Below are 12708 nucleotides of genomic sequence, written 5' to 3'. Positions count from 1 at the left end.
AGTGCATTGAATTTAACTTAAAGGATTTGAATGCAATTCCTGAGAAATTCATGATAATAGTATTAAAGTGCTCGATATTGGAACGAAAAGTTGGGTCTTGAACTTGGTCTTGTCCGGTCTGATTGAAAATCGGAACGAGCCTGGTCCTCGTGGTTCTGTGGTTAGCGATGTCGGTCGGCTAGCTCTCCCACACGGTTGTGATGTCGGGTTCGATTCCCGATAAGGTCGAGGATCTTTTCGAGCTGGAAATTTTCTCGACTCAGTACTGGAGCACGGTGTATCGTTGTACTTATCCTACAACACGCAAAATGTGCCAAAAACAATATAGATAACGAATTCTCTCAACTAATAATCTAGTTGATCGAGACCGCATTAGTCCTCCAGGCTAGCGTACGATATTGTTTATTGTTCTGTTCCGGTCCGTTTAGGGTGCAGTTCGTTTGGTTTCGTTACAGTTCGGCTCTAAGTCCGGTACGGTCTGTAATTTGGGAACGAATATTGCCAATGATTTCATTAAACGTTATTTTAGTGAAAGAATCAATCATGAATTCATATATGCATGTTAGAAACTGTTTGATTTTTGAATCAACAATTTTTACTATTTATTTTACTATTTATAACTATTTTTAATATGATGTATTTTTCGATTAAACAAATTAAGGACTATATAGTAGAGATGGTCGGGTTTTGCTTTTTTCAAACCCGTACCCGACCCGAACCCGAGAATTTTTTTTCGATCAAACCCGAAACCGACATTTTTTTTCGATCACACCCGAACCAGAAAATTTTATTTTTGTGAAACCCGAACCCGACCCGAAACCGAGATTATTTTTTTTGGGTCCATTTTTTGTACCAATCTGAGGTTGCTCTGAAGCTTTGAGCCTCGAATGGTATTGAAATGTTAGTGATTTTTACAGTTGCATGAAATTAGACATCATTATCTTATAAAAATTCTCACTTTATATAGCCGGGTTTCGGGTTTTCAGACCTAAACCCGACATTTTCAAACCCGAACCCGAAAATTTTTTTCACCAAACCCGAACCCGACCCGTACCCGACACCTTTAAAAATTCTCAAACCCGAGCCCGACCCGAACCCGACACTTTCGGAAATTTTCAAATCCGAACCCGACGGGTACAAGTCGGGTTCGGGTTTCGGGTTTGAAAAACTATTTTGGAATATTGTGAAAAACAAATTTTTACATTTTCTTATTAATTGTTTAAAGTTCAATGTTTGAACGTTTTGAGTGAAAATAACGATTTTTGATGTAATTTAATTCAGAAATTCTCATTCCTAAGTGTAGTCGTTTTGAGAAAACAATTGATTCACTGTTTTTCATTTTACATACTACATTCTACAAGGTTTTCTCGTTGTACCTGAAAGATTTCAAAAGTTTGAATAACAGAATTTGATCTCTGACAGCAAAAAAATATAGTAGAGGAAATGTTTTCATGAAAATCTTTGAACGGCTTCACTCAAGGACATGCTTGTCGTTTCTCCTGAGAGAATCACTGGCGTGTAAGAGAATATCTTTCACTGTGAAAACAAACTGCTCTCATACTAGTGAGCAAATCGCACGCACTTGCCTGAAGAGAGAAGCGAATCGTGTGCAACTGAGGAGCTTACAAAAACGTCGTGATGTAATCTGAATTATCTCTCCTGAGAGATAATAAACTATGATTAGATTTCTCACACGAATGGACATTACACACTATAGCTACACTACAGAGCTCACTGCAGTATTTTTAGTGTCTTTCTACGAGTGGCAGAAGCACAACACAAAGTAAAAGAAAGAAGTGTAGTACAAAAAATTGCTACATGCAACACTCATGTTCGAAAAGAAGCGCGCGCTGTATTTTAACTTCGCTCTTTTCACATATTGAGAAGAATAACAAGTCTGTTCAAGAATGTGTTCACTAAGAGTATTTCGCATAAACAAATATGAATTTCAGAAATGTACAAAAATTTGTTTTTCATGCTAATGTTTTGTCAGCTACCTGTTTCGCGTAAAAACGTACTATATGCTATGATATCTCTGAAATCAAAACGTTGAGGATTCTTCATGCGTCACGTATAATACTAATTTTTAAAATATCCAAGTCGTTATCAAAAACATAAGTTTTTCATATAATACTAATTTAAGTGTTTTTTTATCAAAATAAAAATCACACGTTGTTTTTAAACTACTGAATTTTGGCTTTTCATTAATTTTGCTTTGCAAATGAATCGCAATGTCGTGTATTTTTATTCAATAGTTTCGTGATTTATTAAGCGATTTATAATTAGCCTGAAATGAAAAAAGAAAACAAACAATAATTCGCTTTGAAACAAATTAAAAAATGGTGCGATTACCATAATCAGTGCATTTTTATGGAATAGAAACGTGTAAAACACCGATTTAGTTTTAACAAACATGATCCATTTTAGAATAAAGAACGAGTCAATCTAAATAGTTAATCGAATCAGCTATTTGCAACTTGTACTTCCACCTTCAACTGTAGGTACTCTTCCGTCTCCATTTTGTAGATTTTTTGCCGACAAAAATGTAGTTATGATCATTCTTTATTATCCCGATCATAAAAGCTTAACGTTAAAAAAACAATATCTTGCTGATCGAACTCTGCAACTTGTCTATCAGAATTCAAAATCTGGTAGATTTCCTGTCAGAGCAGGTGTGCCTCAAGGTTCAGTCTTGGGTCCAGTCCTGAACAACATTTTTGCTACGATAAGCTCTCTTTATAGCCAATAAGTTAGCAATTAAGTTAGCTGTAAATTTACTTCCCTTTTTTGACAAGTAGGTTTAAATCCCCACGAATGATGAGTCCTAATTGCGAAAGCAAACAAATCCTAACAATCAAAATTACAAATTTTCTAACAGTGTTGAGAAGTAACCATTTGTGATTGGACACACATACTCATTATTTACTAATATTTATCATAAATACCTAAACTACTAACAACCCCCCTTATTAAAAAAAACAAAAGCTTGACGAAATTTGGACTTAATAAGCGACGGGAACTGATCTTGCGTTCAACTATGCAATCCAGGAATTTTTAGTACAGATCATGTCGTGTTAACTAAATTTGTTCTCTGTTCGAGTATGGAGCGTGATTCTGTGACATTGACTTTGCTGCATTTCAGAGGCGTGGTTTTTTTTTTTTTTTTTTTTTTAAGGGGGGATTTGTTAGTAGCTTAAGTATTTATGATAAATATTAGTAAATAATGAGTATGTGTGTCCAATCACAAATGGTGACTTCTCAACACTGTTAGAAATTTGTAATTTTAATTGTTAGGATTTGTTTGCTTTCGCAATTAGGACTTATCATTCGTAGGGATTTAAACCTACTTGTCAGGAAAGGGGAAGTAAACTTACAACTAACTTAATTGCTAACTTATTGGCTATAAAGAGAGCTTATCGTAGCAATTGAGGATTGCAACGATTTTTGTCGAAAATTGTTAATAATTTTATTTGACATAGCTTCTAATGGTTCAACACCAGTAAGTCTATGTAATTCGAGTGTACCAAACCAAGGAGGACGCTTCAAAATCATTTTCAGAATTTTATTCTGAATCCTTTGGAGCGTTTTCTTCCTTGTTGAACAGCAACTTGACCAGATCGGTACAGCATAAAGCATTGCTGGTCTAAAAATTTGTTTGTAAATCAAAGGTTTGTTCTTTAAACAAAGTTTAGAATTCCTGTTAATGAGAGGATATAAACATCTCGTATATTTGATGCACTTGGCTTGTATACTCTCAATGTGCTCTTTGAAAATAAGTTTTTTATCATAAATTAGTCCCAAGTACTTAACCTTGTCGGACCAACTTAAAATAACCCCATTCATCTTGACAACGTGATTATTGTTTGGCTTGAGGAAAGAAGCCCTAGGCTTATGCGGAAAAATTATCATTTGAGTTTTAGAAGCATTGGGAGAGATTTTCCACTTTTGCAAGTAGGAAGAAAAAATATCTAAACTTTTCTGCAATCGACTGCATATGACACGAAGACTTTTTCCTTTTACGGAAATTCTTGTGTCATCGCAGAACAATGACTTTGTGCATCCTGGAGGCAAATCAGGAAGATCTGAAGTGAATATGTTGTACAGGACTGGACCCAAGACTGAACCTTGAGGTACACCTGCTCTGACAGGAAATCTATCGGATTTTGAATTCTGATAGACAACCTGCAGAGTTCGATCAGTAAGATAATTTTTTAAAATTTTGATTAGGAAAATTGGAAAATTAAAAGTTTGCAATTTCGCAATCAAACCCTTATGCCAAACACTGTCGAATGCTTTTTCTATGTCTACAGAGGCGTGGTTAAGGAAAGCGATCGCAAACTTTATTTATTTTCGAACTGCTGAATCGATCACCACTGAATCTTGTACATTAGAGCTCTATAGTAGCTTGTGCTGAATGATTTCAATTTTCATCCATCTCATTAGAGTGCGCAAGGATCATTCATCATCTATAATTTATTTGACACGGCACAAATACAATTTAATGTTTAACGGCGCCAATTATATCTGGTAGCTTACTTTCTAAAGTATCTTAATAACTAAAAGCAAATTTTTTATCCTCGCTGCCGACTACGAGCTGAAACTAAATCTAACTTAAAGCTAGAATGTTTTGCATTAAAAGCACTGATTTGTTGTTTGATGGTTTTCCATCGCCATAGGTAAGCAGCATATTGAATATGTTCCGCTGCTGGGCCAAGATATTACGGACTGGCATATTGGGTTGTCTCCCTCGGGACCTGAGAGTATCGTGCGGGTCTAGTTGCTGTTTCCGGATCCGGGGTCTTAACGTGTTCTTGTCGTTTGGTTGGATGTAGGCGGAAGGGAATAGGTTTAAACTGGGGCGTGGATGGATTTCAGGAAAACGTATATAAGGGACATGTAGGATAGGTCACGGCTCGCCAAGACATCACGAACAGGAACAGCCGGCTGCCTACTTTCGGCCTGCAGGGAAGCTATTAATTTAGACCTGGCGTCACGGTGTACAGGGCATGACCAAACCACATGCTTTATGTCGTGATAACCCTCACCACAGGCACAGATACCACTTTCCCCGAGCCCAACACGACGGAGATGCGCGTCAAATCTATAGTGATTGGACATAAGCCGGGACATCACGCAAATGAAATCCCGACCTACATCCAACCCCTTGAACCACGGGTTCGTCGATACTTTGGGGATTATGGAATGTAACCACCTTCCCAATTCCCCTCTGGTCCAAGCATTTTGCCAACTGATGATCGTATTCTGACGTACAAGTGCGAAAAATTCATTAAAAGCAATTGGTCTTTCATAAATATCACCGTTTGTTGCGCCCACCTTAGCCAAAGAGTCCGCTTCCTCATTGCCCGGTATCGAGCAGTGAGAAGGGACCCACGCTAAGGTAATCTGAAACGATTTTTCGGATAAAGCACTCAGATGTTCCCGTATTTTCCCCAGGAAATACGGAGAGTGCTTAACATCTTTCATCGATCGGAGAGCCTCAATGGAACTGAGACTGTCCGTAAAGATGAAATAATGGTCCGTGGGCATTTTTTCGATAAACCCTAGAGTGTACTGAATTGCAGCCAATTCTGCGACGTAAACAGAAGCAGGATTATCAAGCTAATGGGAGACGGTTAAATTGTTATTGAAAATACCGAAGCCAGTGGACCCATCAAGAAGTGATCCGTCAGTGTAGAACATATTGTCGCAGTTGATGTTTTCAGAAGTCGTCGACACGATTTGGAATATTCGAAGAAGGGTTAATATTTTGGGACATGTGATGGAAATACAATGTCATAAAACGGGTTTGAGAATTAAGTTCGATTAACCTTTCAAAATTTTCAATCACGGGACGGTTCAAGACCTCACATTTGATAAGAATACGAGAAGACAGGCTCCAAAAGCGATTTTTCAATGGTAGTACTCCAGCTAAGACCTCCAAACTCATCGTATGGGTCGATTGCATGCAACCTAAGGCGATACGCAAACAACGATATTGTATTCGTTCCAGTTTGATCAAATGTGTGTTTGCTGCGGAGCGGAAGCAGAAACACCCGTATTCAATAACAGACAATATCGTTGTTTGGTAAAGCCTTATAAGGTCTCCTGGATGGGCTCCCCACCATTGTCCGGTTATTGTACGAAGAAAATTCACTCTTTGTTGACATTTTTTCATCAGATACCTCACGTGACAACCCCAGGTGCCTTTAGAGTCGAACCAGACACCAAGATATTTGTGTACCAAAACCTGAGAAATCGTTTTACCCATTAATTGTGTTTGAAGCTGAGCAGGTTCATGCTTCCTAGAAAAAACTACTATCTCAGTCTTCTCCGGAGAGAATTCGATACCTAGCTGTAAAGCCCAAGCAGACAAATTGTCCAAGGTATCTTGCAATGGTCCTTGCAAATCGGCAGCTTTGGCTCCTGTAACAGAGATTACACTGTCGTCTGCAAGTTGTCTTATCGTGCATGAATTTGCCAGACATTCGTCGATGTCATTTACATAAAAGTTGTAAAGAAGGGGGCTTAAACATGAGCCCTGGGGAAGACCCATGTAGCTAATGCGAAAAGTTGCCAAATCGCCGTGCGTAAAATGCATGTGCTTTTCGGACAACAAATTGTGCAAAAAATTGTTTAAAATTGGAGAAAATCCTTGTCGGTGAAGTTTGCCCGAAAGAATGTCAATAGAAACGGAATCAAAAGCCCCCTTAATGTCCAAAAACGCAGACGCCATTTGTTCTTTGCGAGCATACGCCAGCTGAATATCTGTTGAAAGCAGCGCAAGACAATCATTCGTCCCTTTGGCACGGCGGAAGCCAAATTGAGTATCCGATAGTAGGCCATTTGATTCGACCCAATGATCTAAACGACGGAGTATCATTTTTTCCATCAATTTCCGGATACAGGATAGCATTGCAATCGGCCTATAAGAGTTGTGATCAGAAGCTGGTTTCCCTGGTTTTTGGATGGCGATCACCCAGAGGCGACGCGTGACCAAGTGGGCTACCTGTTCAATCGGTTGTCCGACTTTTCCTAGAAAACCATTCCCCAGAAAATAAAGTGTCGAAGGATTTTCCCCAGAATGAACCATTCTCCAGAATACCAAATCCCAGAATATACTAGTTACCAGAATTCTAAACCCCTGAAAGTACTAGTTACCTAGTTAGAAAACCGTTTCCCAGAATGCACCAATGCCCAGAAACTATTCTCCAGCATCACCGTAACCAGAAAAAAAAATTAGTATTCAGTGATTATATTGTTAACATTCTAAATTATTTGACATTTTTAATTAACACTTGCGTACCTGACCCCTCCAGAGCCGAAAATATGAAAATTCTTTTACTTGCCATTCCGCAAGATCTAAACCGAATTTGATCGAACATTTTTCAAATGATCACAAATTCATCATAGTTTTTGGGACATTAGGGGACATTTGTTCCGGATTTATCGAGGGGAACAGTGGGGTAAGTACCCTTCAAGAGACACAGGCTAAATTAAAAACGGTAGCGAAGCCTTGCTTCAACATATCAAGCTTTAGGTTTTTGCAAAACAACACTATTAACGATCGGTATTTCGCCACTTTGTTTTAATTCGAAAGTCAGGTTTCCCTCAGCGGTGCCAGTTCTGAATTGACTGTTTATCGATAACTGCAGCCCAAGCCGGGAAGCGTATGAACCCGGGCGCGGCGGGCGAGCGAGCGCATCGCAAGCCTGCGCGATGCGGATGAACGAGCGACTCACACCACCACACGGCCGGACGCCCCGGAGTGCGTTGAGGCAGAAGCGCCGGCAGGCACACGGCGCGACACCCGCGCGAAGCGGGAACACGACCGCAGACCCGCGACCCGGCAGTCCCGTAGCCCGAGTCATCCAAGTCTTCGGAGCCAATCCTTATCCCGAAGTTACGGATCTAATTTGCCGACTTTCCTTACCTACATTGATCTATCGACTAGAGACTCTAAACCTTGGAGACTTTCTGCGGATTCGGTACAAGCTGTTGAGAGTTTGCGTGCCCCAGTCTTCGATTTTTAAGGTCCAAGAAGAGAATATCGACACAGCAATTTAATGCCATGCTCTACTAGCCTGTCCCACCATATCTCTCTATGAAAGACTTCTATGGCTAGTATGACTGTTAAACAGAAAAGAAAACTCTTCCGATATCTCTATATACTAGTGGATGTTGCATCAACCCAGGTAAACGAACGAACCTCTACAGAGGAAATTTCTGCAGGGGGGCTGCCCCCCATGTGAACTAGATTAACCGAATTAAGATAAGAAGGGGTCTTTAGTTTTTTGGTCAAGGAGCCTCGGAAATCAATTCGCTACTGTGTTTTTGTGATCGACTTGTGATGTTAATTCAGCGAAAAACGATTACTGAAAGTTCTCTGATTTTTTAACTATGGCCTGGTGTCAAGCTCTTACTTATTTACTCCATGAATGTTGAAAACAAATGTTGACAATAAGTTGATTCAAATGATAGAATCGTTATACATTTCAGATATACAAAAACTCAGTTTCAACAGATTTTCCATGTTTAAAAAATAAAAATGCATATTTCTTCGTTTTATGATAACAGTTTTCTAGAAAACGGTATTTTCTGGGAAATAGTTTTCTGGGCATTGGTTCATTCCGGATAATAACTTTCTGGGTAGCAGTTTTCTGGTGATTGGTACATTCTGGGATTTTGTTTTCTGGGGAAAAAGCTCCGGCGTTTTATTTTCTGGGGAATAGTTTTCGAGGAATTGTTATACAATCTGTTCAATCAACATTTGCAACACTGAAACAATAGTATTGTGATAACAATTTTAAAATCTTTTTTTTTCTCAACATTTATCTATATGGCAATGAAATCTATTGTGACCGCGAATTTTTCGATAATTTTCTCGTAGAATAATGACATCTGAATCATTTCATAGAGGGAATGATTCCCAATGATCGGTTTTAGTCGTAAATAACTCTTGATCCGTCGAAGAACTGATAAAGTTCGCTCGACTGATGCCGCTGTGTTATGCAACGCCAGTATCAGTCCCCCAACCTAAGCGTTTCAGTTTTTGCAGGTTTTGTCCAACGATAATTGAAATAATGTTCACAATATTTTTGCCATTAAACCCTTCGCATGAGTAAAAATTGTTTATCGAATTTTCGTTCAATGCTAAAGCGTTTCCTTCGACGATGTTAAAATTTCAATCTAAAAAAAATTTGTTTATCGAATTTTAGTTCAATGCTAAAGCTTTTCCTTTGACGATGTTAAAATTTCAATCTAAAAAGTAAGCAACGCGTAAGAAGACAAACATGTACTATGCCAGTGGTTACCAACCGGGGGTCCGCGGCCGCCAAGGGGGCCGCGAAGCCCATCTAGGGGGTCCGCGAAGGCCTTGGTAAATTTTAATAAAATTACTTCCTACAATTCATATAATCTTGACACCAGATGAATAATATAAATTTAAATATAACATTTAGAAAACATAAACATGTTTTTGATCTTTGCAAAACAAATTAAGTTTTCTGGCAACTTCTGCCACTTATCTTGACTTCTTTCCGACGGCGATTGCAGTTTTTACACTACAGAACTTTTCAAGAGAAAGCGAGACCTTCATCATGTCATATCTCATGTGTCATCATGGTTAACATGTTGATCAAAAAGAGAGATTGCGAAGAGAGTGCAAACACTACCACCAACAAACATATGAATGAATTGACAGCGTTTGAATCAGAGGGGATTCATTGCTGTCAAATTTCATATATGTGTGCGTTATCGCAGATCAACTTTGGTCCATGACGTTTGTTGTTCCTAATGTTTGTAACTAGGAACAATAATGGGGGAAAAAATCACTACACAACACATTCATGAAAGTTTTCCGCGGTTTCTCGAGTTTTGATAAAAAACGTTCCAATTCTATAATATTTCACATCGATTAATTTAATGACCAAAGCAAAGCAAAGCCTTGGTGCTACATTCCGATTCGGAACTTGACCTTCTGTTTATTTATACACAGACTTCGCAGCCGACTGTTCAGTGTACAGGACAATTGCGGGGCTAGCGCTACGATCCTACTGACACTAACAGTCTCTCCCGAGCCGAGACTCGAACCTACGACGACTGGCATGTTAGGCCAGCATCGTACCTCAAGACCATCTGGGAGATTTAATTACCAAAAAGAAAAAAAAAATTAACAAACGCCATGTTGCCGAATATGTTGGTTACATGATGTTTGACAGATAGATCCGCCCTGGTTTGGATGAAGGGGCTAATTTCACATCGTAGGTAAGAAAATGCAAGCGGAAGTGAAGTGAACTCTTTTTTTTTATAGAACCGAATGAATACCATGGTAGAGCATGTGTTTACTGTTGCCAACTATGCAGATTTCTCTGCAGAAAACAGTTTTTTTTAAGATTCTGTTCCGTACAGATTGCAATTTTTGTTAGCAAGTACAGATTTATGAGATTTCGAATAACTAACAGTGATAAGATACAACTACAAAACAGCAACGCAGGCTTGCAATCCAAAAGATTTATTGACAACCTAGTTGGGATCTTACCACTAATGTTGAAGAGTCAATGCAGTTACAGTATCGTAAAGTAATGAATTGATTGTTTTTTTTGGGAAATTACTGAAAAAATAACTATGTTCTTGTCGTACAGTTTTTAAAGTAATTTTGAAAATAGCAAATGTGGATATTTTTTCCAGATCCCAGCACAAAATTATGGATGTGGCAACACTGGGTATCTTGCTGTGTGTTGTTGTCTGTAAATGTAAGAGTCGTCTCAAATGGTGTTGTTTACATGGTAATTTTTTACGGGGGAGCAGATTTTTTTTTTGCAAACTTTGTAATTGAATCATCAAAATAATTGGTAATTACAGGGAGCAACAGCAATGGAGAAGAAGAGGCAGAACTCCGAAGATTACATCAAATATGGATTTACAGACTTAACCATCAATGGAATAAATAAACCACAATGTGTTCTGTGCAATGTTGTGTTAAGCGTGGAGGCTATGAAACCATCAAAGTTGAAACGGCATTTGGTTACGCACCATGCGGAGCATAGCGCTAAAGATATGTCATTTTTCCGTCGTTATGAAGCTGGTATTAAACGGCGAAGACTGAATTCTTCGGGTACCATCCAATTGCAGAGTAATGCAGTATTGCAGGCCTCATATGAGACTGCCTTTGAAATTGCGAGGAACAAGAAACCTCATACGATCGGTGAAACTCTCATCAACCCACGATGCTGAAAATGGTGAGTTTAGTTCTTGGAGAAGCAAGTGCGGCGAAAATGCGACAAATCGCGTTGTCAAACAATACCGTGCAACGACGAATTGCTGATATGTCCAATGATGTGAAAGCGCAAATTTTAAGTGAAATTAGGCTATCCACATTGTTTGCAATTCAACTTGACGAATCTACAGACGTCAGTTCGTGTGCGCAACTAATCGTGTTTGTAAAATATATTCACTCTGGCGAATTGAAGGAAGAGTTCCTATTTTGCAGTGAACTGGAGACTACTACCAAAAGTGACGATATATTGGCTACAATCCAAGTATTTTTTGAATCTGGTGGTTTACAGTGGGATAAGCTTTGCGGAGTTTGTACTGATGGTGCTCCAGCGATGCTTGGTAGTAAATCAGGATTCCAGAAAAAAATCAAAGAGCTTTCGCCACTAGTCAAAGGTGTTCACTGCATGATTCACCGTTATGCTCTTGCCAGCAAGACTCTGCTAGCACAATTACAAAAAGTTCTCGATACAGTTATCAAGATCGTCAACTACATCAAGTCGGGAGCTCTGAATGCTCGTTTATTCAGAGAACTCTGCAAAGACATGAACTCAGATCACGAAACTCTCCTGTTTTATACTGCTGTGTGCTGGTTATCGAAAGGAAATGTCCTCAATCGTGTTTGAGCTGAAAAATGAAATTGAGGTGTTTTTGGAAAGTCAAGGAAAAAAGGATTTTCTCGTTGACTTGAATGGAACAGGCTGGCAGCAACGACTTGCTTATTTGGCAGACATTTTTGAGTATCTTAATTCGTTAAATTTAAAACTTCAGGGCAAACGAACAAACTTAGTTCAATTCCAGGACATTTTTCAATCTTTCATTGCAAAAATAAAAAATTGGCGTCGGAAAGTTTGTTTGGGAAATGTTGCTATATTTGAAAGACTTTGTGATACGATTTCGAAAGAAAACAAGTTGGATTCGAAACTAAGATTGGAAATTACTACTCATCTGGACTCACTCTGCACGCAGTTCGAACGGTACTTTTTTAAGCTTAATCAAGAAGATGCTGCTCTAGCGCGCATTCCATTTTCTACTTCGTTGAATGTGGCTGATCTTCCTGACAACATACAAGATGAATTTTTGGACTTATATAACGATTCATCAGCTCGTGATTTATTCGATGTCAATTCTGGTGCGCAATGTACGATTCGTACCCAAAGGTGGCCTTGCAAGCATTGAGGATTCTCATCCCTTTTGCGTCCACGTACCTCTGTGAGAGCGGGTTTTCAACCCTTTTGCAAATGAAAACAAAAACAAGAAATAAATTAAACGTGCAGGACGATATAAGACTGGCTTTTTCTCAAACAATACCTCGAATAACAAAACTTGTATCAGAAATGCAGGTACAATCATCGCACTGAACAATTTGTGCTCAAGTTACTATGTTTTATTAATAAAACAAATACCGAACCGAAAGAATTTTCTTCATTCAATTCA

The 12708-nt window shown here is 38.7% G+C and overlaps 3 protein-coding genes across 10 annotated transcripts in view; all 3 read left to right on the top strand.

Annotated features, from left to right (window-relative positions):
- The window catches only part of LOC129732839 (histone-lysine N-methyltransferase, H3 lysine-79 specific), a 143557-nt gene that overhangs the window by 25433 nt on the left and 105416 nt on the right, over positions 1–12708 (top strand). The gene's annotated exons all lie outside the window — the stretch shown is intronic.
- Positions 10873–11232, top strand: LOC129728850 (protein FAM200C-like). Its single transcript, XM_055687315.1, has one exon. It carries the CDS (start codon positions 10873–10875, stop codon positions 11230–11232), a length of 360 nt encoding a protein of 119 aa, XP_055543290.1.
- Positions 11235–11897, top strand: LOC129728849 (SCAN domain-containing protein 3-like). Its single transcript, XM_055687314.1, has one exon. The coding sequence runs from the start codon at positions 11235–11237 to the stop codon at positions 11895–11897; it is 663 nt and encodes a 220-aa protein (XP_055543289.1).

The sequence above is a fragment of the Wyeomyia smithii genome, chromosome 3 (assembly GCF_029784165.1).
Source record: "Wyeomyia smithii strain HCP4-BCI-WySm-NY-G18 chromosome 3, ASM2978416v1, whole genome shotgun sequence".
In the NCBI taxonomy this organism is placed as follows: Eukaryota; Metazoa; Arthropoda; class Insecta; order Diptera; family Culicidae; genus Wyeomyia; species Wyeomyia smithii.
The sequence above is the reverse complement of the archived record's forward strand: the minus strand, read 5'-3'. Positions and strand labels throughout refer to the sequence as shown.